This window comes from Theropithecus gelada, chromosome 15 (assembly GCF_003255815.1).
Source record: "Theropithecus gelada isolate Dixy chromosome 15, Tgel_1.0, whole genome shotgun sequence".
Classification (NCBI taxonomy): domain Eukaryota; kingdom Metazoa; phylum Chordata; class Mammalia; order Primates; family Cercopithecidae; genus Theropithecus; species Theropithecus gelada.
In genome coordinates this window covers 8,438,850-8,463,982 of record NC_037683.1, presented here as the reverse complement: position 1 = coordinate 8,463,982, position 25,133 = coordinate 8,438,850, and the positions used below count along the sequence as shown (strand labels likewise).

Sequence of the window (25,133 nt, the reverse complement as noted above, 5' to 3'; positions counted from 1 at the left end):
CAGCCTCCTGAGTATCTGGGATTATAGATGCCCACCGCCACGCCTGGCTAATTTTTGTGTTTTTAGTAGAAACGGGGTTTCACCATGTTGGCCAGGCTGGTCTTGAACTTCTGACCTCAGGTGATCCACCTGCCTTGGCCTCCGAACGTGCTGGGATTACAGGAGTGAGCCACTGCACCCAGCACTTGTGCGCATTCTTAAATGGAGTTGTTTATCTTACTAGTGATTTTCTATAGTTCTTTACATACCATGGATATAGCCCTTTATCAGATACATGATTTGCAAATATTTCTCCCAGTCTGTGGCTTGTCTTTGCATTTTCTTAATGGTGACTTGAAGAGCAAAAGTGTTAAAATTTGGTGAAGTGCAAATTCATCCATTTCGTATTTTTTGAATCATGTATTTGGTGTTATACCTTTTAAAAATCTTTGCCTAACCTAAGGTCATCTTTTTCTTTTCTTTTCCTTTCCTTTCCTTTCCCATCTTTTTCCTTTCCTATCCTTTCCTTTCCTTCCTTTCTTTTCTCTCTTTCTCTTTCTTTCTTTCTTTCTTTCTTTCTTTCTTTCTTTCTTTCTTTCTCTTTCTTTCTCTCTTTCTCTTTCTTTCCTTCCTTCCTTCCTCCCTCCTTCCCTCCCTCCCTCCTTTCTTTCTTTCCTTCTTTCTTTCCTTCCTTCCTTCCTTCCTTTCTTTTTCTTTCTTTCTTTCTTGTCTTTTTCTTTTCTTTTTTTTCTTTTTAATGTTTTTGAGACAGAGTTTCACTCTGGTACCAAGGCTGGAGTGCAGTGGCAAGATCTCAGCTCACTGCACCCCAAAGTTTCAGCATTCCTTGTGCCTCAACCTCCCAAGTAGCTGGGATTACAGGCCTGCACCACCACACCTGGCTAATTTTTGTAATTTTAGTAGAGACGAGGTTTCATCGTGTTGCCCAGGCTGGTATCAAACTCCTGGCCTCAAGCAATCCACCTGCCTCGGCCTCCTAAAGTGCGGATTACAGGCGTGAGCCACTGGGCCCTACATTTTCTTATATAATTTTTGTAGTTTTAGTTCTCACATTTAGGTCTGTGATCCATTTTGAGTTAATTTTTGTGTGGAGTAAGGGTCTAACTTCCTTTTTTGCATATGGAGAGCCAATTGTTCTAGTACCATTTATGTTGATCTTTAGTTTCTTTCAGTGATGTTTTGTGGTTTTCAGTGTACTGGTGTTATATTTTTGTTAAATTGATTTTAATTGTTGATGCTATTTTTGGTGGAATTGTTTTCTTTGATTTTTGGATTTGTAATTGATAATATGTAGAGATACAGTTGAATCTGATATCATATCATGTATGAATAGGGACAGTTTGACTTCTTTCTTTCAAATCTGTGTACCTTGAAGTTTTTTGCTTTGCCTTATTGCCTTGATTGAACCCCCTGGTACACAGTTGAAGCGGCGAGAGCAGCCATCCTTGCCGGGTTCCCTGGTTCCCTGGTTTAGGCGGAAAGCAGTCGGTCTTTCACCATGGGGTGTGATGTAAGCCGTGAGATTTTGTGGACGTCCTTTCTCAGGCTGAGGAAGTTCCCCTTTTGTACCTAGTGTGTTGAGAGTTTGGGTCATGCGTGGAATAGGTTTGTGGTTCCAGACAAGATGGTATAGATGGCACTTCTCCCTATTTCTCTTGCTAAGGACAGCTGAACACCTTGGACTTTATCTAGAAGCAAACAGAAAGAGCCTCTGAAAAGCAGAGAAAAGGAGGAGGATAGACTACCGATATTGGGACCTGAGGAGCAATATGGTGTTGAATGCCCGGGTGTTTCTTTTTGTCCCTTATATCCTGGAACCACCAGTGGGCTCAGACATACAGACACACACACACACACACACACACACGCGGGCATGTGTGCACCTCAACAAGAGCCTGTCCTCACTTGCAAGGAACTAGGATAAGGACAGCATAGTAAGAAAGAAAACTTGTAAATAACAACCCCCAACTGGGTGTGGTGGCTCATGTCTGTAATCCCAGCACTTTGGGAGGCTGAGGTAGCCAGATCGCTTGAGCTCAGGAATTTGAGATCAGCCTGGGGAATACGGTGAAACCCCATCTCTACCAAAAATACAAAAAAAAAAAAAAAAAAAAATAGATGAGCATGGTGGTAGCCAGATCGCTTGAGCTCAGGAATTTGAGATCAGCCTGCGGAATACGGTGAAACCCCATCTCTACCAAAAATACAAAAAAAAAAAAAAAATAGATGGGCATGGTGGTGCACGCCTGTAGTCCCAACTACTTGGGAGGCAAACACCATGAAAAACACCCCAGCCCCATCATCAAACTAACTGGGAGCCCGCATTTCCACCCTCACCCCCTGTACTGAGGCACTGCTCTCCCCACACTGGAGCGGGATGCTGTCAGGTGACACCTCATGAAGAGGCGGAGTTGTCACCACTGTCATCTGAGTGGGAAGCTCCTCCCCTATCAGGCCAGGTATGCAGCCAGGGTGGTGCCACCAGAGGCCCAGAGTGGGCATGCCTCCACCCATGCCCAGCAGTAATGAGGCACCCCTCCCTGTTCCGGGATGTCCATGGAGGCCTCGTTGGGAACCTGGGCTTCCGCTCTGACCTGGCAGAAGTGAGTGGCAACGCTTTCTCTTGGCAGTGTTCCAGATCTGCCGAAAGTGGAAGATTTAAATAAAAATCTGAGTCATACAATACTGAAACTCACTTACATGCCAGGAGCAAGGAAAATCTCAATTTACATACCAGGAACAAGGAAAATCTCAATGAAAGCAGACAACAGACGTCAACTGAGATAGTAGACATATTAGGTAATCTGATAAGGACCTTTTTTTTTTTTAGACAAGGTCTGACTCTGTTGCCCAGGCTGGAGTGCAGCGACATGATCATGGCTCACCTCAGCCTTGGCTCAGGTGGTCATCCCACCTCAGCCTTCCAAGTACGTGGGATTGCAGGCACGTGCCACCACACCCGGCTAATTTTTATTTTTATGTATTTTTTTGTAGAGATGGAGTCTCCTTATGTTGCCTAAGCCAGTCTCAAACTCCTGGGCTTAAATGATCCACCTGCCTCAGCCTCCCAAAGTGGTGGTATTACAGGCATGAACCACTGTGCCTGACCAAGACTGAACTGTCACCACTGCCACCCACTGAGTGGGAAGCCCCTCGCCTACACAGGCTGAGTGGGGAGCAATAAGCAGTACCCCTCTCCCTCCCAATCAGGGTGGTGCCAGCAGAGCGCCACCTTGAAGCGCCAGCTCCCACCAATACCCAGCAATAATGAGGCACCCTCCCCGTTCCCGGGTGTCCATGGAGGCCACGTAGGGAACCCGGACTTCCACTCTCCTCTGGCAGAAGTGAGTGGCACCTCCTTTCCCTGGCAGCGTTCCAGGTCTGCTAAGATGGAAGATTTAAATAAGAACCCAAATCTTATCATACTGAAACTCACTTATCATACCGAGAACAAGGAAAAATCTCAACTCGAATGAGAACCGACACGCAACAGACACCAACTGAGATAGCACAGATGTTTGAGTCATCTGATAAGGATTTCTTTCTAATTTTTTGACGGGATCTTGCTCTGTCACCCAGACTGGAGTGCAGTGGCACAATCACAGCTCACTGCAGCCTTGACCTCCCGGGCTCAAGCAATCCTCCCACTTCTCAGCCTCCCAAGTAGCTGGGACTGCAGGTGCACACCACCATGCCTGGCTACTTTGTTTATTTTTTTGTAGAGATGAGGTCTTGCTATGTTGCCCAGGCTAGCTGACAGGGATGCTTCTATGAGCAGTTGTCAACATGCTTGAAACAAGTGAAAAAAAAATAATAATAATAACAAAATCTCAGTAAAACATGGCTGTAGAGTAATTTGAAGTTCAGGCAGTTTTCAAGTCGGCCTCGGTTTGACTGTCCTTTGTACCCCTCAGGTCTCCCCTGCACAGGTGCATATTTCCCACGTTGGCCAGGGATTGTGGGGAGCCGATCCAGCCTGTCCGTGGCTCCTTCATTTCCAGGTTCTCCCCGTTAAGTTGCTGGCTGGGCCCCTGCTCTTCTCAGCCAGGGCCCTGCCACAGGCCAGCGCAGCAGCCGTTTCTCTTTTGGTTCCTACCAGTTTTGCCCCTTTTCCTGATGATATTTCTCAGGGCACGCTTTCATCTTCTACTGCACATCAAGACAGCCCTCAGGGGTGGCAAAAGCTGCTGGGTTTTGTTTTGTTTTGTTTTGTTTTTGAGACGGAGTCTCGCTCTGTTGCCCAGGCTAGAGTGCAGTGGCACGATCTTAGCTCGCTGCAAGCTCCGCCTCCCGGGTTCACGCCATTCTCCTGCCTCAGCCTCCGGAGTAGCTGGGACTACAGGCGCCCGCCACCACACCCAGCTAATTTTTGTATTTTTAAGAGAGATGGGGTTTCACCGTGGTCTCGATCTCCTGACCTCGTGATCCGCCCACCTTGGCCTCCCAAAGTGCTGGGATTACAGGCGTGAGCCACCATGCCCGGCCCCAAAGCTGCTGTTTTTGACAGTCATCCCTAATAAAATCACTGTGATGGTCACAGTGGGATAAGGATGGGCATAGCCCTAGGCAGGAGACCAAAGGTTTCACTGTTCTTATCCAAAGTTCTAGAGGCTTTTTTTTTTTTTTTGAGACAGAGTCTCACTCTGTCACCCAGGCTGGAGTGCAGTGGCACGATCTCAGCTTACTGCAACCTCCACCTCCCAGGTTCAAGAGATTCTCCTGCCTCAGCCTCCCAAATAGCTGAGATTACAGGCGCCCACCACCTCGTCACAGCTAATTTTTGTAATATTAGTTGAGATAGAGTTTCACCATGTTGGCCCCACTGGTCTCGAACTCCTGACCATAGGCCATCTGCCCACCTCAGCCTCCCAAAGTGCTGGAATTACAGGCGTGACCCACTGTGCCCAGCCTTAGAGGCTTTTTATGGATAAATGCTTCTCAAGACCTGGCACGACGGCTCACAGCTGTAATCCCAGCACTTTGGGAGGCCAAGGTGGGAGGATCACTTGAGTTCAGGAATTTGAGACCAGCCTGGGCAACACAGTGAAATCCCATCTCTACAAAAAATAAATAAATTAGCCAGGTGTAGTGGCACGCACCTGTAGTCCTAGCTACTCAGGAGGCTAAGGCAGGAGGATGGCTTGAGCCGGGAGGTCAAGGCTGCAGTGAGCTAAGATTGCATTCCAGCCTGGGCGGCAGAGCGAGAGTCCGTCTCAAAAAAAAAAAAAAAATGTAAATGCTTCTCAATTTGTTGTGTGTCTGGTTGATTTTGGGAGCCCTGAAACTGCTACTTTGGGCAAGTGTATTCAGTTTTATGCTTGTTTATGGGGGCAGTTAGCTGACCTCTTCCCTGAGCCACAGCTGATGACTGACTCTTGCTTGTTTTGACATTTATTTATTTATTTATTTATTTATTTATTTATTTATTTATTGAGATGGAGTCTCACTCTGTCACCCAGGCTGGAGTGCAGTGGTGCGATCTTAGCTCACTGCACCCTCCGCCTCCTGAATTCAAGCAATTCTCCTGCCTCAGCCTCTTGAGTAGCTAGGATTACAGGGACCTGTCACCACACCCAGCTAATGTTTGTATTTTTAGTAGAGACGGGGTTTCACCATGTTGAACCTAGGAATTTGAGAAGAGTCTGGCAAACATGGTGAAACCCTATTTCTACTAAAAAAAAATACAAAAATTAGCCAGGTGTGGTGGTCTGTGCCTGTAATCCTAGCTACTTGAGAGGCTGATGCAGGAGAATTGCTTGAACCTGGGAGGTTGGTCTCGAACTCCTGACTTAAGGTGATCCACTCACCTTGGCCTCCCAAAGTGTTGGGCTTACAGGTATGAGTCGCCATGCCTGGCCTTGACCTTCATTTAAATGGAATCACCCCACACGCGCTTTTGCATAGACTCTTCTTTTGCACATCATTATTTGTGGCATTCGTCTGTACTGTTCACATGGAATTCGTTTATTGGTTCTCATTGCTGTATGTTTTTCTGCTACATGGATGTACCACAGTTTATTCGTGTATTCCACTGTAGGTTAGTTTCCAGTGATGGGCAGTTTAGAACAGAGCTGCTGTGACCTTCTTACGCACGCCCTCCGGTGAACGCGCACACACACTTGTGTTGGGGTATTTGTCCAGCAGCAGAAGCGCTAGGTCTCGTAGTACACGTGTTCTGCTTTAGGACACATGGGCTGTGTCGTATCTGACGAATGGCTCTCAAAGATAGGTCCAGGTCCTAGTCCCCAGGGCCTGCGAATGTTTCCTTACTTGGAAAAGGAATCTTTGCAAATGTAATTACGTTAAGGATCTTAAAGTAGGCAGATTATCTCGGTGGCCCCTAAATGCTATCACAAGTGTTTTATTTTGGGGTGTGTTTTTTTGGGGGGTTTTTTTTGAGATGGAATCTCGCGCTGTTGCCCAGACTGGAGTGCAGTGGCGCAATCTCGGCTACTGTAACCTCTGCCTCCCAGGTTCAAGCAATTCTCCTGCATCAGCCTCTCAAGTAGCTAGGATTACCAGCACAGACCACCACACCTGGCTAATTTTTGTATTTTTTTTTTTTTAAAGTAGAAATAGGGTTTCACCATATTTGCCAGACTCTTCTCAAATTCCTAGGTTCAAGCAGTCCACCCACCTCAGCCTTCCAAAGTGCTGGGGTTACAGGCATGAGCCACCATACCCGGCTACAAGTATTCTTATAAAAGAGAGCCCGGGCCGGACGTGGTGCCTCACGACTATAATCCTAACACTTTGGGAGGCCGAGGAGGGTGGATCACCTGAGGCTGGGAGTTTGAGACCAGTGTGATCAGTATAGCAAAAGCCCGTCTCTACCAAAAGTACAAAAATTAGCCGGGCGTGGTGGCGCACGCCTGTAATCCCAGCTACTCGGGAGGCGGAGGCAGGAGAATTGCTTGAAGCCAGAAGGGAGAGGTTGCAATGAGCTGAGATCGTACCACTGCACTCCAGCCTAGGTGACAGAGTGAGACTCTGTCTCAAAAAAAAAAAAAAAAGAGAGAGAGAGAGAGCTGGGGAAGTGTGGCAGGGGAGAGAGAGGAGAAGGTAAAGTGGAGATGGAGGCAGAGGATGGATTGTTGCAGCCTCAGGCTAAGGAAGGCTGGTGGGTGGAAGCTGGAAGAGGTGAGGAATGGGCTGTCCCCCAGAACCTCTGGAGGAAGCAGGGCATCTGAACTTTGGCCCAGTGAGGCTGATGTGGGCCTCCTGGCCTCCACGGTTTCTCCCGTGTTTCTGCAACTTGCTGCAGCGTCCGCAGGAAGTGAACACGCAGGCACACAGCAGCCCACTTTGGCTGAACCACGTTGCATTTCCACCGCAGTGTGTGCGAGTTCTGCTTGTTCTGCAGCCTCACCAGCACTGGGCCTTTCCCATCCTTTCCATGTTAGCCTTCCAGGAGGGTCTGTGATAGTAAGTGGACAGGAAGCATCATCCCCATATTTCAGATGGGAACACTGAGGGTCAGGGAGTGACTGGGTGAGAGTCACCCACAGTAGGTGACAGAGCCCTAGAGGCAGTTCTGACAGATGGCCCCGACTTCATTGGAAGCAGCCTAACTGTCCTGTAGGAGAGGCTTGGTTTAGCCATTCCCAATAGAGCCAGGCAATAGAAGACTACCTAGCCACTAACAACAGATATGCAACTGCGTGGAAAGGTAGTTACGATCTATTGGGGAGGAAAAATAAAAGCAGATGGCCGGGCATGGTGGCTCATGCCTGTAACCCCAGCACTTTGGGAGACTGAGGCGGGTGGATCACCTGAGGTCAGGAGTTCAAGACCAACCTGGCCAACATGACGAAACTATGTCTCTACTAAAAATACAAAAGTCAGTGAGGTGTGGTGGCAGGCGCCTGTAATCCCAGCTACTCAGGAGGCTGAGATGGGAGGATCACTTGAACCCGGGAGGCGGAGGTTGCAGTGAGCCAAGATCGCGCCACTGCACTCCAGCCTGGGGGACAGAGCAAGATTCCGTCTCAAAAAATAAAATAAAATAGTAAAGTAAAATAAAATAAAAGCAGTTATGGCCATATGATCATATTTTCATAAAGCAACAGTGTCTAGAGGGAAATATTCAGGAAGGATGACTGGGTGGAAGGATCCTATGCAGTTCTTATTTTCTTCTTTCTGCCTCTCTGGATTTCTCAGTATGTCTAAATGAACATATTCCACTTGAATATGCAAAAATAATTAAATGTTCCTAAAAGCCACCTGGGCCTCCCACAGGTGCTCCGGTGTTCCAGGTGGAGCCCCAGGACATGACAGTGAGATCCGGGGATGACGTGGCTCTGCGATGCCAGGCCACTGGAGAGCCCATACCCACCATTGAATGGTTGAAGGCGGGTCAACCCTTGCGGGCCAGCCGGCGACTCCGGACCCTGCCTGATGGGAGCCTGTGGCTGGAGAATGTGGAGACTGGGGATGCAGGCACCTACGACTGCGTCGCTCACAATCTCCTGGGCTCTGCCACAGCCCGGGCGTTCCTGGTTGTGAGAGGTACGGAGCAGCCCTGTCTGGACCTCTGTGGACAGAGGCAGGATCTCTTGCCAGTGGGGATTGTGTAGTGCTTATGGGGGACCTGTCCCCTGCCTTGCCAGCTCCCCACCTCTCCCCTTTGCTTTGTCACAAGCCCAGAATGAACCCCTACCCTGCCCATTTACAGTTGTGGAAACTGAGTCTTGGAGATGCTAAGTGTTTGCCACTCATCTTGGACAGGGAACACTGGCCTGGCTGTTCTCTCTTAACTGGCACAAATGCATGTCCTCTGTCTGGACGCTGCACAGCCCCTGGAAGCAGGCAGAGGAAGTCAAGGGCATCCCTGGTGCCCTCAGGGGCTGCTGCAAAAAGTCTGTGGGTCAGTGCGTGTGCCAGGTGTCACACATTGCCTGGCCATGGCAGGTGGTTGGAAAAGTGATGGCTTCCTGGTGGGATGGACCCCTGCCATCTCAGATTCCTCAGTCAGCTCCCTTCTCCCTTGGGTCAGACCAACTTTAAAATTAAGAAAAGATCTATCCTGAGAAACCACAGTAAATGGATTCAGCCCTGCATAAAGGCAAGTCATAAGATATTATTTCTGTGGCCTGTGCCTCCGGAGGGAACACTCCATATGTGTGGCGATGCGTCCCCCTCCCTGTACCTGGCAGACATCACTAATCTATCACCACAAGGGAACACTCCCTATGTGTGGCAATGCATCTCCCTCCCTGTCCCTGGCAGACATCACTAATCTATCACCACATGCTCTGGCAGAATTTTTCTCCAATGAGCCCTCCCAGGCAGTGCCTCTCAGATAATTGGAATTGGGACTTGACACTTGACCCCCTGGAAATCCATGTGAAACCCACTGCCAATGAAATGTGGGACCCTTTCTGGCCCCTGCTGTCATTATCTCCCATAGGCCGGGACAGGGTACCAACCTATACAGCTCTGAAAGTTCAGCAGTTCTCTGACCCCCCCAGCCGCAGATGCGGTCTCGGAGTTAGCCTTGGGTCTAAGCAGACCCCCCTCTATTTCAGGACTTTGTCTCACTTCTTACCCTCTCCTGTTGGCAGGCCCCAGTCCAAACCACGGAGCTATGTACGTGGCCTTTGTATTTGTTCTCTAGGGCTACAGTAAAAAAAAAAAAAACACCACAAGCTGGTGGCTTAAGGCACACTGATTGTCTCACAGTTCTGGAGGCTGGAAATCCAGGATCACACTGTCAGCAGCCCTGGTTCCTGCTGAGCACTTTGGGGAGGATATGGTCCGACCCTCTCTCCCAGGGTCTTGCTGGTGGTCCTCGGCATTCTGTGGCTTGTCAAAACATCACCCCCACCTCTGCCTTCATCTTCCCTGTGTGTGTCTACGCTTCCCTATTTATAAGGACACAGTCATGTTGGATTAGGCCTGCCTTAATGACCTCATTCTAACTTGGCTTACTCTATAAAGACCCTGTCTTCAAATAGGGTCACATTCTGAGGTCCTGGGGGTTAGGACTTCAACGTATGAATTTTGGGTGGGGTGGTACCATTCGACCCATAACCCAGCCTCCTTATTTTTGTAATAGAAACAAGTATTCTTCTTTTATATATGTTACTTGTAGAAAGGCCGGATACTGTAGAAATCTATGAAGAAGAAGGTCATTCTCTCCCATAATTCAATGACCCAAAGTAGCGTAAGCAATTATTCGGGGAGATACATTCTTCCACACTGTTTTCTCTGGATATAAGAGATACACTTCTCTTTTTACAAATGTCAAATTTACAACCTCTATAACCTGCCATTTTTACTTCCTCTATCTTGGAAGACATCCCATTATGATACACATCGGTCCACAGCTTTTTTATTGGCTTCATATCATTCCATGGGAACGTTTTTTATCTTCATTCCTGTCGGCTTTGTCAAATGAGCAACGTAGTTTATTTTTCTACTTTCCATTCCCCAAAACCACACCGTGCTGTGCATCTTTGTGTGTGGCCCTGAATATTTCTATGGGACGATTTCCTTAAGGGGCATTGGTGGGTGAAGGGAGTTCAGGGTTTGGGAGCCTCTAACTGTAAACATGTTTTCCCTCCTGACTACTTTTTCTCCTTCCCCCTCAGCCTGGCAGGTCCCAATCCTGGCCTTGTAGGGAGACAAGAGGCTGCTATGTCACTCCATGTCTGAAAGAGCTGGCGGTGGCTTGCTGTGCCTGGGTTCCATTTCCTGTCCCCTTCCAAAGCTGCCCGGGTCACGCTCCAGACTTCTTGTCTGCAGCTCCCGATTCCTTCCTCACCCCCCTATTAAAAGGCCAGGGATAGGTTCACGGCCCTTCTCCTGTCCCTCCCATAGGCCCCAGAGCATCAGATACTGATGAGAAACATCCCATATGGGCTTCAAATCTCATCAAACCCCCGCTATGGGCTGCAGGAAATGGCCCTGCTTCCTAGAACCCCAAATTAACCAGCCCCTTGATTCATCCACTTAGGATCCTAGCACTTGAGTGTTTTATGTTATTTTTTGACAGATCATGGGCAATTTGTTGTTAATTTCCCCTGAGAGCTGGTGAGTGGAGAGGCAGGCTAACTTCTGTCTCTCGCCCCCTGGAATGCCATCTGCCTAAACAAGACAGCTGGCCCATTAGTCAGAGGAAGCACCCCCCAGTGCCTGCACCATCCATTTGATTAGCACTAAGGAGCATCTGCTCACAGGCGGCCTGGCGGACGGCCGCTAGGAAGCCAGCCCACCCAGCCAGGCCAGCTGCAGGGCAGCCGGAGCCAGCAGCACTGATGGAATGGGGCTGTTCAGGTGACAGCACCCGGCTCTGGCTCCGTGCCCTGGCTCCTTCAGTGTGCCAGCCGCACCATCGTGGGCTCCTGGCATTCCACACACCCACAGGTCTTCTGTGAGTTTGTGGCCCCACCTCCTCATTTTACAGGTGAACCAACTCAGGTGTGGCTTGAGGGGCCTGACGCGGCCAGGTTTCAAGGAATGGTAGAGCCAGAATTAGAAGCCAGCTCCATGCGCCTCCCCCCACACCCCAGCCCAGAGTTCCTCCTAACAGCCTCCCTTCCCTTTTAGAACCAAGATCCCCTGGCCGTTGAGTCCATGACCCCCTAGCTGTGTGTCCTTGGACAAGTGGAGGTGAACTCTCCAAGCCTCCATTAACTCCTTCATGAAACGGGAATGACAGCCTGCTTGTGCTGTGGGCCTCGGGGGTGGATAGTCAGTGGCACTGTCGTTCTTTCCACTTACAGGGGTTTCACTTACAGGGGAACCCCAGGGGAGCTGGGGCAGCATGATTGGGGTGATCAATGGCCGGAAATTTGGTGTGGCCAGACTCAACACCAGCGTGATGCAGGAGGTGCGCTCCGGGGTCAGCAGCATCCGCAGCAGCATCCACCATGTCCCAGCAAACGTGGGTGAGTGGGAGGCAGAGCATCGCCTGCCTCTGGGCCATTGTCTCAGCCCAGCAAGGATCCTCCAGAACATGCTGGACCTAGGAGGGGGCAGAGCCTGTACCCTGAGACTTGCTCAGGGCCTGATGACCAGAGCATGTCTGACCACCTCTCAAAGCTGGGTGCAAGCCAAAGTGGACTCAGGTGCAGGCAACTTCCTGTCCCCCCTCACAGCCCCCCCAAAACAAAGTAACTGCATTTACAGTTAGACCCAGAGTGTGTGAAAAGGTCAGTGTTCTGTGGGTGTGGGCGCTCAGACTGTGGTTTCCCAAGCCACCGATGGCTGCCTGAGGCTTTTCCCCATTTAAGTTAAGGCCCGGGTTGATGGAAGTGGAGGGATCTCCAGTCATGGAGGTGACGGGAAGCGGGAAACAGGGAGAACTGAATTGCCCAGAAAACCTAGAGGACTAAGAAGAGTCACCTGCACACAGAGCTCTCATGTACGATGTCTGAGCGATGAATGCTCTGAGAGACTTGCAGAGCTTGTGACAGCGGACGTCACTGTCTCTCCCTTCCCAAGGAATCCCTGGTCCCTTGTGGGGGTCTAGGAGGGGCAGTGCTCATGGGGTCTTCACTAGAAGCAGCTCTTCTGAAGCTGCCCTTGGCCATGGTCCTGCAGTGTGGGGTCAGGGGATTTTGCTGGGGAAGTCACTCTGAGCTGGCTGTCAACAGACAGCAGGTGAAGTGAGACACTGCCCAGACATGGCGGCTTATTCCAGCTGCAGGAGTGCGAGGCCTGGAGAAGCATCTGGCCCCAAGCCCGCCGGCCAGGCTCTGTTGCATGAAACAGGCGCACAGAGAGGCTGAGAAGGTGGTGCCCATGCACAGGGGCCTGGCCGGCTCATGCGAACCTTGCAAAGCTGGCACCGTCCCTGACCCCAAGCAAGTGGGGAGTGGATGTGTTCCCCTTGCCCAGTCCATGGCCCCGCCTGGCTCTATGTGGAGGGCAGGGCATCACATGAAGAAGATCTGAGAATCCACGTCCAGGGCCATTTTTTGGTTCTTTTTTCAAATGGTTTGGAACAAACCTGGGCTTGTCCAGAAGGGATCTGCAAGTTAGAATAGTTGGTTGACTTCAACTCAGCAAATATGTCATGACAGTCCGTGGAGTCCCTGGCCCCGTGGTGACCCAGGGGCCCTCAATCGGTATTTGTTGAACTGAGTTAAATATCAGCAAGGTACATGCATTTATTTCTTCTTTTTTTTCTTTTTGAGACTGCTTCTCGCTATGTTGCCTAGGCTGGAGTGCAGTGGTACAGTCACAGCTCACTGCAGCCTCAACCTCCCAGGCTCAAGCGATCCTCCTACCTCAGCCTCCCCAGCAGCTGGGACTATAGGCGTATGCCACCACACCTGGCTAATGTTCTTAATATTTTTATTTTTTGTAGAGACAGAGTCTCGCTATGTTGCTAAGCATTTCCTTGTATACATTTATTAATTTCACACTTACTCCAGGAAGTAGATTATTGGCCTCCACCAGTCCCGGATTCTGGTTAAATAATTGGCATGGCAGTCACAAGGCAGCAAAGGAAGGGGCTAAGCTCTCCTGGGGGCAGTGGGGAGCCATGATGGGACCTTGAGCGGGAGAGTGGCTGCCCTGAGGATCAGCTCTAACCTGGCCTCCATGCCCTGCCCCACCCAGGACCTCTGATGCGGGTACTCCTGGTCACCATCGCCCCCATCTACTGGGCCCTGGCCAGAGAGAGTGGGGAAGCCCTGAATGGCCACTCCCTGACCGGGGGCAGGTTCCGGCAGGAGTCACACGTGGAGTTTGCTACAGGTAAGCAGGGCTTCCCCTAGGTGGGCCAGGTAGGACTGAAGCCTGCGCCCAGGACCTCCTGTAGTGACTCTGGGCTGGGTGGGGATGGATTGCAGGGGAGCTGCTCACGATGACCCAGGTGGCCCGGGGCCTGGATCCCGATGGCCTCCTGCTCCTCGACGTGGTAGTCAATGGCGTTGTCCCCGAGAGCCTGGCTGACGCAGATCTTCAAGTGCAGGTCAGGGGTCAGGCCCTGGGGTGTGCAGACAGGGTGGGTGAGAGAGACAGAGGCGCCCTGCTGTCAACCACCCCTGAGCAGCCAGGCCTACTCTCCCTCCTGACACTGCTGCAGGGCTGGGTCACAGTCTGGCCTTGGACTTAGGGTAGGATGAGCAGTTGTTATAGGCTCAAGTTTGAGCCCTTGAGGGGATGCTCTGAGCCCTGCGACTCCAAATCAGACTATTCTTGTTCAAAAGCAAGAGTCCTGAAGACAGGTGAGCTGCCCAGAGCAGCCCAGCTGGTTAGAAGAGGCTCTGGGAGGCTCACCCTGTCTCCTCCCAAGGCTCACCCCATCTCCTCCCATGGCTCACCCCATCTCCTCCCATGGCTCACCCCATGTCCTCCCAAGGCTCACCCCGTCTCCTTCCATGGCTCACCCCGTCTCCTCCCAAGGCTCACCCTGTCTCCTCCCAAGGCTCACCCCGTCTCCTCCCATGGCTCACCCCATGTCCTCCCAAGGCTCACCCCGTCTGTTCCCAAGGCTCACCCCGTCTCCTTCCATGGCTCACCCCGTCTCCTCCAAAGGCTCACCCCGTCTCCTCCCAAGGCTCACCCCGTCTCCTCCCAAGCCTCCCCAAGCCCCTGAGTTGAGGTGAAGGTCTCAGGCTGCTTGGGAGTTGAAATCTCAGCATTTTCCTCCTCCCCTTCCAACCTTGACCCCTTTCTCCCTCTCCCCCACCCCTCCTCCTCCTCCCCTCCTCTTCATCTTGCAGGACTTTGAGGAGCGCTATGTGCAAACAGGGCCTGGCCAGCTGTTTGTGGACTCCACACAGCACTTCTTCCAGGGCAGCCTCCCCTCGTTCCTGCGCTGCAACCACAGCATCCAGTACAACGCAGCCCGGGGCCCCCAGCCCCAGCTGGTGCAGCACCTGCGGGCCTCAGCTATCAGCTCGGCCTTTGACCCACAGGCCGAGGCTCTGCGCTTCCAGCTCACTACAGCCCTGCAGGCGGGTGAGGCCCCCCTGCTTTGTCTCACCCCCACTGCCCCCGCTAAAACCTGCCAGGGGCCCAAATGCACATGGCTGGAGTCCACCCCTGCCACCCCTGCACCATGGGCCAGAGACTTCAGACTGAGACGGCCTGCTCACCTGGCCTGCTCACCTGGCCTGTCCCCACTCCCATCCATCCACCCACCCTCCTCACAGGGACACAGTTCTCTAAGCCACCGCTGCTTCAACCTCTGGATCCTTTCCCCAGGCCCCAAGGTGAAGGTCCAACCACCCCAGGCTGATGTTCAGGAATTGAGTCACCCCGCCCTCTTCTCCCATGGGCACCTGCACCGAGGCCCCACCCAGGGAGGCAGGAGCCACTGTTGGAACCCTGGAGACCCACAGAAACATGCTTTCTATTCTTACCCAGTGAATGCTAAAGATACACACGTTCACATCACTTGAGGTTCCAAAGTGTTTTGAACATTGAATGAGAGACAGTGATAAGAGCACTGCTTTGAGGTCAGGCAGACCCCAGTTCAAATCCCAAGTGCACCACTTTCTGGCTGTGGGACCTTAGAGGCAATGTCCTGGTCCCCTCTGACCTTCAGTGTTCCCATCTGCACAGCAGGCATGACATCACCTGCCTTGCAGGGTGTCACTGTACAGATGTTGTCTCTCAAATCCTAGCCTGGCACCGCCTCATCAAGGGTGGCTGTCCCTACAATTATTTGGACCAAGCTTGTCCAACCTGTGGCCCACAGGCCGCATGACACCCGGAACAGGTTTGAATGTGCCCCAACACAAATTCGTAAACTTTCTTAAAACATTATGAGATTTTTTGCAATTTTTTTTAGCTCATCAGCTATCCTTAGTGCTGGTATATTTTATGTACGGCCCAAGACAATCCTTCTTCCAGCATGGCCCACAGAAGCCGAAAGATAGGACACCGCTGATTTAGACTGTCTTGTGTCCTTCCCGCCTCCAGAACCCAGCTCACCCCTCCCCTGCCTTTGGTTTTGCTGCCCGTGCGACGCTGTCCTCTGCCCCTCCGCATGCTCTCTGTGCATTGCTGCTGTGGTCTCAGGAGAGCCGTTCTGCACGTGTTGACCTCCTGTGTTTTATTTTAATGGTTTTCCTGGGGCTGCCTGACTCACTGCCCAGCCCCACTGGGAGCCCCTCAGGACACATTTCCTTGACTGGGTGTGCCCTGCAGTCATCACCTCCAACAGGCCTGGGCAGGAAATGGGCTCACTGACTCTCTGGCACTGTCTTGGCTTTGCCTGGCTAAGCTGGCGGGTGGGGAGCTGCGAGCCTGGGTTACAGCCAGGGCAGCCCTGGGAGAGGACACCCTCATGTCCTTAGAGTCTATCCTCTTTGTCTTGCAGAGGAGAATGAGGTTGGCTGCCCCGAGGGCTTTGAGCTGGACTCCCAAGGAGCATTTTGTGTGGGTGAGAGCCCCCCACCCTGGCATGGACGTGGGAGGCCTCTCAGCCTGGGATGGATGGCCTCTCCTAGCCAGCTGGCAGGAGGCTGGGAGCAGAGACCACCAGATCCTTTCCTGCCCCAGACAGGGACGAGTGCTCAGGAGGCCCCAGCCCCTGCTCCCACACCTGCCTTAACGCACCCGGCCGCTTCTCCTGTGCCTGCCCGGCTGGCTTCGCCCTGGCCTGGGATGACAGGAACTGCAGAGGTGAGGGAGCCCCTGGGAGGAGAGGTCCTCCTCAGACATGACCCAGGTGTGTGGAAGGGTCCCCAGAGCCAGGATTCTGGCTGGGGACACAGACCTGCAGGGATGGCCTATTCTTGAGGGCATTTGATGTCAGCCTGGAGGTCCCAATGCCATGTCCCCACCAGGCTCCTTCCTGCTATAGGAGCTGCAGACGAGTGAGGCCCAGGTTTCAGGGGGTGATGGGCAGCCCAAGAGACATAGGGGCGGTTATCACATGCTCACGGCCTTCTGAACCTGAACAGGCCTCGGAAGCTTTCCCAACACTCAGCATCATTTCCAATTGACTGAGACTGGCAAGTGAGTCGTACTCCTCAGCAATGTTGCTGGATGACAAATCTGACCTTGGGTGGCGGTGCTGATGCTGACCCCCAATCTGTATCTCTGCACTCCCACCAGGAGGGTCTGGTGCCGGCAAGTCTCCACTGGGCTCCAAGCCAGGTGCCCAAGGGGACGTTGTCTGCAGCCTTTCATTAGAAGCTGCAGGCCCAAGCACTCGGGTCCCTTGGAGTGGGCCCTGTGTTTTGGGGTAGGGAGCAGGACAATGGAAAGAGCTAGCAGAAGGGGTGGGGCCCTTCCTGCCAGTGGCTCCTGGGCCTGCAGACGAAGCCTCTGTGGATAGGCTGGGCCAGGGTCAGGTGGCGAGGCAGGCCTGGGGATCGTGTTCACACAGCCGTCTGCCCTGATCTGCCCCCAGATGTGGATGAGTGTGCGGGGGATGCTCGCCTCTGCCGAGAGGGACAGCGCTGTGTGAACCTGCTCGGGTCCTACCACTGCCTCCCCGACTGTGGGCCTGGCTTCCGGGTGGCTGCTGACGGAGCCAGCTGTGAAGGTGATGGGGACACAGTGTGCGGCCTGTCCATACTCCTGGAAACCCAGAGGTTGCCAGGGATCAGCTGATAGGGGACTGTGTGTCACTGGGCTCTGGGCTTCCAGGAAGACCGGGACTCTTGACAGAAGGAGCACAGCAAGGCTGGGGATGAAGCCTGAGCCGGGCGCTGGAGGTCTGAGCCCTCCCCTGGCTCCTGGCAGCTGGCACCTTCTTTGACAGGGGTGTTTTCTTTCTGGACCTCAGTGTCTTGTCTGCTTGATAAAGAGGCAGCCGGGTCAGGGATGGCAAACACGCCCTCCCTCTGCTGCCGTCCGTTCTGTTCCCCGCATGAATCCAGGGCCAGCTAGAGACCACCTCTGAATCCTTCTTGAGCCAGCAGCCCCTGCAGCCACCATGGAGAAGGTGCAGTCAGCCTTCGAGACAAAACCTAGGTGCCACCCCTGGACAGGTGACCTCAATGGTCCTTCCTGTTCTAACTCTATGGCTGCAGGACCGTGGGTCCACCCGGCTCCTCTGAGAGACTGTCTGGTGAGGAGGGAAGCACGGTGGAGCCTGACTCAAGAGAAGCAGCTGTCACACCTCTGTGGTCTCCAGGGCCCCTAGACTGCCCGACAACTCACTGGGCTCTCCTGCCTGCTGCCTTTCCTGCCGCCTTTCCTCCTTTCTCACCACTTTCTTAGCTCTTCCCACATACCAGGCTCCCCTCCTCACCATGACCCCATGAAGAGGTCACATCTCTACCCGCTTTATGGATGAGGAAACTGAGGCTCAGAGAGAGAGAGAGTTCCTTACCCAAGGGCTAGAGTATGGCAGAGCTCAGCGGAACCCAGGACTCTGCCCGCAAAGCCCACCCTTTCAGCCCCTTCCTTTCTTTGGGACCTGGAACCCTGTTGACCTCCAACCTGGTATAACTGGGGGAGGTGCTGCAAGGGCTGCCATGCAACCTGGTGGCACTGAAACTGGAGAAGGGGACAGGGAGGAGGCCCAGATATAGAGGGGTATGGTCTGTCCCTTGGGGGAGGGGCTCTGGGCTAGACCTCGCCCCCTGACCATGCCCCTGCCTCCCAGATGTGGACGAATGCCTGGAGGGGTTGGACGACTGTCACTACAACCAGCTCTGCGAGAACACCCCAGGCGGTCACCGCTGCAGCTGCCCCAGGGGCTACCGGATGCAGGGCCCCAGCCTGCCCTGCCTAGGTACGGGGAGAGACCCACCCTCTGGCCGGCACCCCCAGCTCAGGGACTGAGGGTGCCTAAGGCACCAGTGCTGGTGAGTCCTGAGAATAACCAAACAGCACCGACACATCGCCTCACTGTGTGCCTGCCTGTGCACCAAAACCTCAGCCTGATTCTATGGGGTCATCTTCCGGGGAATTTCAGGAGGGGGAGGACTGTGGAAGCAAGTGGGTGTATCTCAGAGAGGCTTAGGAGAGGGAATGGATCTAACTGGGGCGCCGAAGGGCTGAGGGGGAGCTGGAGCCTGGGATGATGCTGAGAGCTGGGGAGGCTGGGCCTCTGGGAGCTGTAGGTGGAATCAGATTGGAGGCTGGGGCTGGTCCCGGAGAGGGGGATGCAGTGTGGCCCGCACGCAGCGTGGGAGTGGTGGGATTCTAGGGAGTGCCAGCAAGAGAAGGCAGGGCCAGGCAATGGCTGCAGGCTGCAGGGGACCCTGGGCCACCTGTGCACACGCCTGACCCCGCCCCTCTACAGATGTCAATGAGTGCCTGCAGCTACCCAAGGCCTGCGCCTACCAGTGCCACAACCTCCAGGGCAGCTACCGCTGCCTGTGCCCCCCGGGCCAGACCCTCCTTCGCGACGGCAAGGCCTGCACCTCACTGGAGCGGAATGGACAAAATGTGACCGCTGTCAGCCACCGAGGCCCTCTAGTGCCCTGGCTGCGGCCCCGGGCCTCGATCCCTGGTGGCTCCTACCACGCCTGGGTCTCTCTCCGGCCGGGTCCCGTGGCCCTGAGCAGTGTGGGCCGGGCCTGGTGCCCTCCTGGTTTCATCAGGCAGAACGGAGTCTGCACAGGTAAGGCCAGGCCCTGACCATCCACGGGACACTGCCATTATGGGCTCTTGGGCCCCTGGGGTGGGTGTGCAGGTGCCACCCATGGAGTCCAGAAACCCAGACCTTCCAGGCAAGTGGGGTGGGTGGTGTGGGATGGTGGCTTCTCTGATGCAGGGTGTCTCAGAGCCTTGGCTGTGCTACTGGGCAGGGGGCTTCCAAGATGGGAGTGGACTATTTTTGACTTCAGGACACTTTGCCCAGAAGAAGGGCATCCTAGGCAAGTGGTCCTGGGAACCCTCTTTGAGAAACACTCCTGTTAGCACTCAGAGGGAAAGCCGTCAGACAGGGGGTTTTTCAGGGGTGAAGGAGAATGTTCCAGGTAGACATGAGAATGTGACAAGGGACTGCTGAGTAGAGGGGACGAGGTGGGGGATGGCCCCTGGACCCTGCAGAGAGGGACAAAGAGGAGGTGGCCTGCCCCTGGGCTGACGCCTTGGCATTCCTGCCTGGATGGAGGGGTCTGTGGGGCGGCGCTGCCTGCTCCCTCTATGCCTTGGAGAGCATGGGGTAGGTAAGGTGGGGATCCTCCCTCTCACCAAGCCCAGGGACTCCCCCAGCCCCTGAACCCGGGCTGGGAGGGGCAGGACAGGGAGAAGGAGCAGGGCACCTCCAGAGCCCAGTGGGCAGGTGTGTGGCCATGTCAGCGTCTGTGGTTCAGTGCGTCTCTCTGCCCCTGTCCCCCACCTGCCCCACCCCCATGCCTGGGTCAGACCTCGACGAGTGCCGGGTGAGGAACCTGTGTCAGCACGCCTGCCGCAACAACTTGGGCAGCTACCAGTGCCTGTGCCCCGCCGGCTACCGCCTGCTCCCCAGTGGGAAGAACTGCCAGGGTGAGCCGGGCTCAGGCTGCCACCCAGACACCCATGGGGCTAGGGCAGGCAGCGTGGGATGGGATATGTGGCATCTCACCCACTCCTTTCACTCCAGCCCCTTCACAACTATCCTGTGAGGGTGGGGCGGGGAGGCAGGCTCAGAGGGTTCCATGAACACCCCAGGCTCTCACAGCCATGCCAGGGCCCATGCTCCGGACAGAAGCTCTGAGATTACTCGGGCAGGCTCTGAAAGCAAACCAATCCCAACTCTGCTGTGTGTCCCTAGGAAACTCACTTCACCTCTCTGAGCCTCCTGGTTAAATGGGGCTAACACAGTCCCCCTCAAATAGCTGGGATGAGAGCTGTGGAGGCTGAGCACAGAGCCGCACAGCTGCTGCTACTGGTAGAGTCAGGGCCTCTAACCCCTAAACCGGGCACAGTTTCCCTGGTGTGCACAATTTCCCTGGTGTGCACAAACGGGGCTGGGGCCAGTCATGCTGCTTCCTCCAAGAGAACAGGAACCATGCCTGCCCTGCCTGTCTCCGTCCCTCACGCTGTCATGGAGGTCACCGAACATCCTCTGAGAAGGGTGGGGGTTCCACTGAGGCAGACAGGATCAGGGGCTCTGCCCGTGGGCAGTGGGCACTCAAGGTCTTCGGGCAAAGCAGCCACCCAGGGAAAGCCCTATCTCTCCCAGGCCCTCCCACCCAGCACTTGCTCAGGAGGCCCCCATGGTGCCCACCTACACACCCTGGAAAGCCCCAGCCCCCGGGGAGATGAGAAGGTGCTGGGGGCCTCCAGGTTGGGTGGTCACGGGTCAGACTGATTGGGGACAAAGGGAGAAGGGCTGCTCACCTCACTGGTCCCCCAAAGGTACTTCTCCCCACACACTCCCCCCTCTCCTTTGCTCCATCTTTTCATCTCCCTCCCCCACTTCACCAACCTCCCCCATCCAGATATCAACGAGTGCGAAGAGGAGGACATCGAGTGTGGACCCGGCCAGATGTGCTTCAACACCCGCGGCAGCTACCAGTGTGTGGACACACCCTGTCCTGCCACCTACCGGCAGGGCCCCAGCCCTGGGTAAGGGCTGAGTTGGCAGGGCCTTGTGCCCTCAGGAAAAGCACATTTTTCAGTCACTCCAGGTTCAGGCTGGCCCTGTCACTGTCACTCCCCACACAAGTGATACAGGCAGGAGCGCAGGGAGCCCTGGGGACAGGGAGAGGCCAGAGTGGGAGAGAACGGGGACACAGGAGCACACACACCAAACCCCAGACACAGGAACACCATGCAGACTCACAACCCCAGGACAAAACTCAGACACGCGAGCACCAAACCCATCTCCTCCACGCCACTCACAGCGGCCATGGACACTTATCACGACGCATGGAGACATGGGGACCTTAGGGGTGACAGCACTGCCCTGGAAAGGTTTCTCGCGGTGGGTGACCTGCCCCGGGCCTTACAACTAGAAACCTAGGCTGGGGTTGGAAGCGGATGCCCCGGGCAAGGCTAAACTCAGTCTCCACCTCTAATCCCACCCTGGCAGGGCAAATCCAGACTGGGTGACTCGGCCCAGGAACACATCAGTTCCCCTGTGTCTGCTGGGCTTCCCTGGGGCATGGACCTGGAAAGTTCGCTGGAGAGACCCTGAAAGGGCGCGCCTCTGGCTTCTCTGGGCCTCAGTTTGTTGATCTCTAAAACGGGCTAGCGGGGATGCCCGCAGAGAAGGCGTGTGGGGCTCTGCCGGAGAAGGATGGGCAGCGCGTGGGCGGAACTGCAGGGGCTGGCAGGGAGGTCTGATGACGCAGCCGGGCCACGCTCGGACCCACCCCCGAGTCCGCCTGTCCGTGTGTCTGTCTGTGCCGCCCGCAGGACGTGCTTCCGGCGCTGCTCGCAGGACTGCGGCACCGGCGGCCCCTCCACGCTGCAGTACCGGCTGCTGCCGCTGCCCCTGGGCGTTCGCGCCCACCACGTCGTGGCCCGCCTCGCCGCCTTCTCCGAGGCCGGTGTCCCAGCCAACCGCACCGAACTCAGCGTGCTGGAGCCAGACCCGCGCAGCCCCTTCGCGCTGCGCCCGCTGCGCGCGGGCCTCGGCGCGGTCTACACCCGTCGCGCGCTCACCCGCTCTGGCCTCTACCGGCTCACGGTGCGCGCTGCGGCGCCACGCCACCAAAGCGTCTTCGTCCTGCTCATCGCCGTGTCCCCCTACCCCTACTAAACGGGAGAGGGCATTGGCGGCTGCCCCGGTGTGACCCCCGAGGAAGGGGGCGAGGAGGAGCTTGGTCCACGCCACCTGCTGTGGCAAGCGGAGCGTCATCGTCTCTCGCCCCGTGCGTCAGCGAGACCTTGGGTCAACACGACCCTGCGCGCAGCCTTGACCCCCGACAGCGAGGACCTGAGCTCACAGAGGGAGGCGTCCGGGGCGGTCCTTGGGTGGTCAGGCCCGCAGGCAGGGCCCGGGGAAGCCTCCAGGTCTGATCCGCCCCTCAGTGGGAGCGGGACAGGGACACAGGGCACCTGGACGCCCGGGGGAGGAGGCAGACTCCGCGTTGGGGGTGGCAGCAGCTATCTGGCGGTGTCATTCTGAACCCTGTTGCAATATAAAAAGATTGCTTTTTTAACTGACTTGGTTTCTTTGTCTAATTATTTTGCTTTGTAGGGAAGGGTTTTGACTGGGAAGGAGACCACGCCTTCTGTTCTGATCCAGGAGCACTGAAGTTTGAGTTCACCAGCCTCCTCTCCTTAGGAGTAGGGTTGCCTCAGGCACCTCCTGGCCTCAGTTTCCTAATCCATAAAATATTGCAATAGGGCCCTCCCTTCCCCCACAGGGCTGTGGGGGCAATTAAATGAGGAGTAAATGTGTTGCATAGACCGCAATAGCCGGTGGCAAAAAAAATCTTACTTTTTAGAGGCAGGGTCTTGTCCCATCGCCCAAGCTGGAGTTGCAAATGACATGATCGTGGCTCACTGCAGCCTCGACCTCCTGGCCTTGCCATCCTCCTGCCTCAGCCTCCAGAGCAGCTGAAACTACAGGCACATGATACCATGCCTAGCCTTTATATTAATTCTTCATGTTTTGTATATGGGTAAGGCATACAACATGACGCTTTGATATGCATAATGAAATGGTTACTATAGTCAAACCAATTAACATAGCCATTAGGGATTTTGGGTGGGCTTGAAAAAAATAAAATTAAAACATACCCGTCATCTCGTATATACTTATTTTTGTGGCAAGAACACCTAAAATCTACTCCCTTAGGAAAATCCCAATGTGATATGATCATTATTTTGAGATAGGATCTCGCTCTGTCACCCAGGCTGGAGTGCAGTGGTGTAATCTCTGCTCACCTCAATCTCTGCCTCCTGGGCTCAAGCAATCCTCCCACCTTAACCTCCTGAGTAGCTGGGGCCACAGGCATGCACCACCACACCTGACTAATTTTTTTTTTTTTTTTTTTTTTTGAGATGGGGTTTCGCTTTTGTTGCCCAGGCTGGAGTGCAATGGTGAGATCTCGGCGCACCACAACCTCCGCCTCCTGGGTTCAAGTGATTCTTCTGCCTCGGCCTCCTGAGTAGCTGGGATTACAGGCACCTGCCACCATGCTCAGCTAATTTTGTATTTTCAGTAGAGACAAGGTTTCTCCATGTTGGTGAGGCTGGTCTCAAACTCCTGACCTCAGGTGATTTGCCCGCCTTGACCTCCCAAAGTGCTGGGATTACAGGCATGAGCCACCATGCCCTGCCTTATTTTTTTAAATGTTTTGTAGAGATGAGGTTTCATTATGTTGTTCAGTCTGGTCTGGAACTCCTGGGCTCAAAGGATCATCGCACCTCAGCCTCCCAAAGTGCTGGGATTACAGGCGTGTACCACTGCACCCGGCTTACTCTAGCCTATTTTTATCAGCTAACTCTTGTTGCTTTCCAGTCATAGACTCCTACAGCGGGCTTTATGGCTTAGCTATTATCTTGTATCCTTCGCAGCTCGCCCCTGGGTTTCACTTGAGTCCTGTTCCAAGCTATCTTTTTCCTGATAGCATCTCCCCCTCTGGAGGACAGATTATTGAAGGCAAGGGCTGTTTCTAGGTCCTGGGCTTAATAATTCATGTAATTCATCCACAGGAAGGGCCTTTGTTAGATGAATGGATGGGCGGAAGTTTAGTGCAACAATCCCTAAGTAGTCTTTTTTTAGTTTTGAGATGGAGTTTTGCTCTTGTTGCCTAGGCTGGAGTGCAATGGCATGGTCTCAGCTCACCGCAACCTCTGCCTCCCGGGTTCAAGTGATTCTCCTGCCTCAGCCTCCCGAGTAGCTGGTATTACAGGCATGCGCCACCACACCCGGCTAATTTTGTATTTTTAGTAGAAACAGGATTTCTCGGGCTGGGCGTGGTGGCTTATACCTGTAATCCCAGCACTTTGGGAGGCCGAGGCGGGCAGATCATGAGGTCAGGATATGGAGACCATCCTGGCTAACACGGTGAAACCCCGTCTCTACTAAAAAAATATTTAAAAAATTAGCTGGTCATGGTGGCGGGCACCTGTAGTCCCAGCTACTCGGGAGGCTGAGGCAGGAGAATGGCGTGAACCTGGGAGGTGCAGTTTGCAGTGAGCCGAGATTGTACCACTGCACTCCAGCCTAGGTGACAGAGCGAGACTCCGTCTCAAAAAAAAAAAAAAAAGAGAGAAACGGGGTTTCTCCATGTTGGTCTCAGACTCCCGACCCCCGACCTCAGGTGATTTGCCTGCCTCGGCCTCCCAAAGTGCTGGGATTACATGCATGAGCCACCGTGCCT

General features: G+C 54.1%; 1 protein-coding gene across 1 annotated transcript in view; it reads left to right on the top strand.

Annotated features, from left to right (window-relative positions):
• HMCN2 (hemicentin 2) overlaps window positions 1–22,962 on the top strand; it is a 170,188-nt gene extending 147,226 nt beyond the window's left edge. The window contains exons 85-97 of the mRNA XM_025360526.1: window positions 8,239–8,508; window positions 11,742–11,891; window positions 13,570–13,707; window positions 13,803–13,924; window positions 14,679–14,916; window positions 16,283–16,345; window positions 16,465–16,587; window positions 17,321–17,455; window positions 18,524–18,652; window positions 19,166–19,486; window positions 20,236–20,355; window positions 21,294–21,420; window positions 22,213–22,962. Coding sequence (XP_025216311.1) covers window positions 8,239–8,508; window positions 11,742–11,891; window positions 13,570–13,707; window positions 13,803–13,924; window positions 14,679–14,916; window positions 16,283–16,345; window positions 16,465–16,587; window positions 17,321–17,455; window positions 18,524–18,652; window positions 19,166–19,486; window positions 20,236–20,355; window positions 21,294–21,420; window positions 22,213–22,558 — 2,282 coding nt within the window. The 3' untranslated portion in view covers window positions 22,559–22,962. The remainder of the gene's footprint in view (window positions 1–8,238; window positions 8,509–11,741; window positions 11,892–13,569; window positions 13,708–13,802; window positions 13,925–14,678; window positions 14,917–16,282; window positions 16,346–16,464; window positions 16,588–17,320; window positions 17,456–18,523; window positions 18,653–19,165; window positions 19,487–20,235; window positions 20,356–21,293; window positions 21,421–22,212) is intronic.
• The last annotated feature ends 2,171 nt before the right edge of the window (window positions 22,963–25,133 follow it).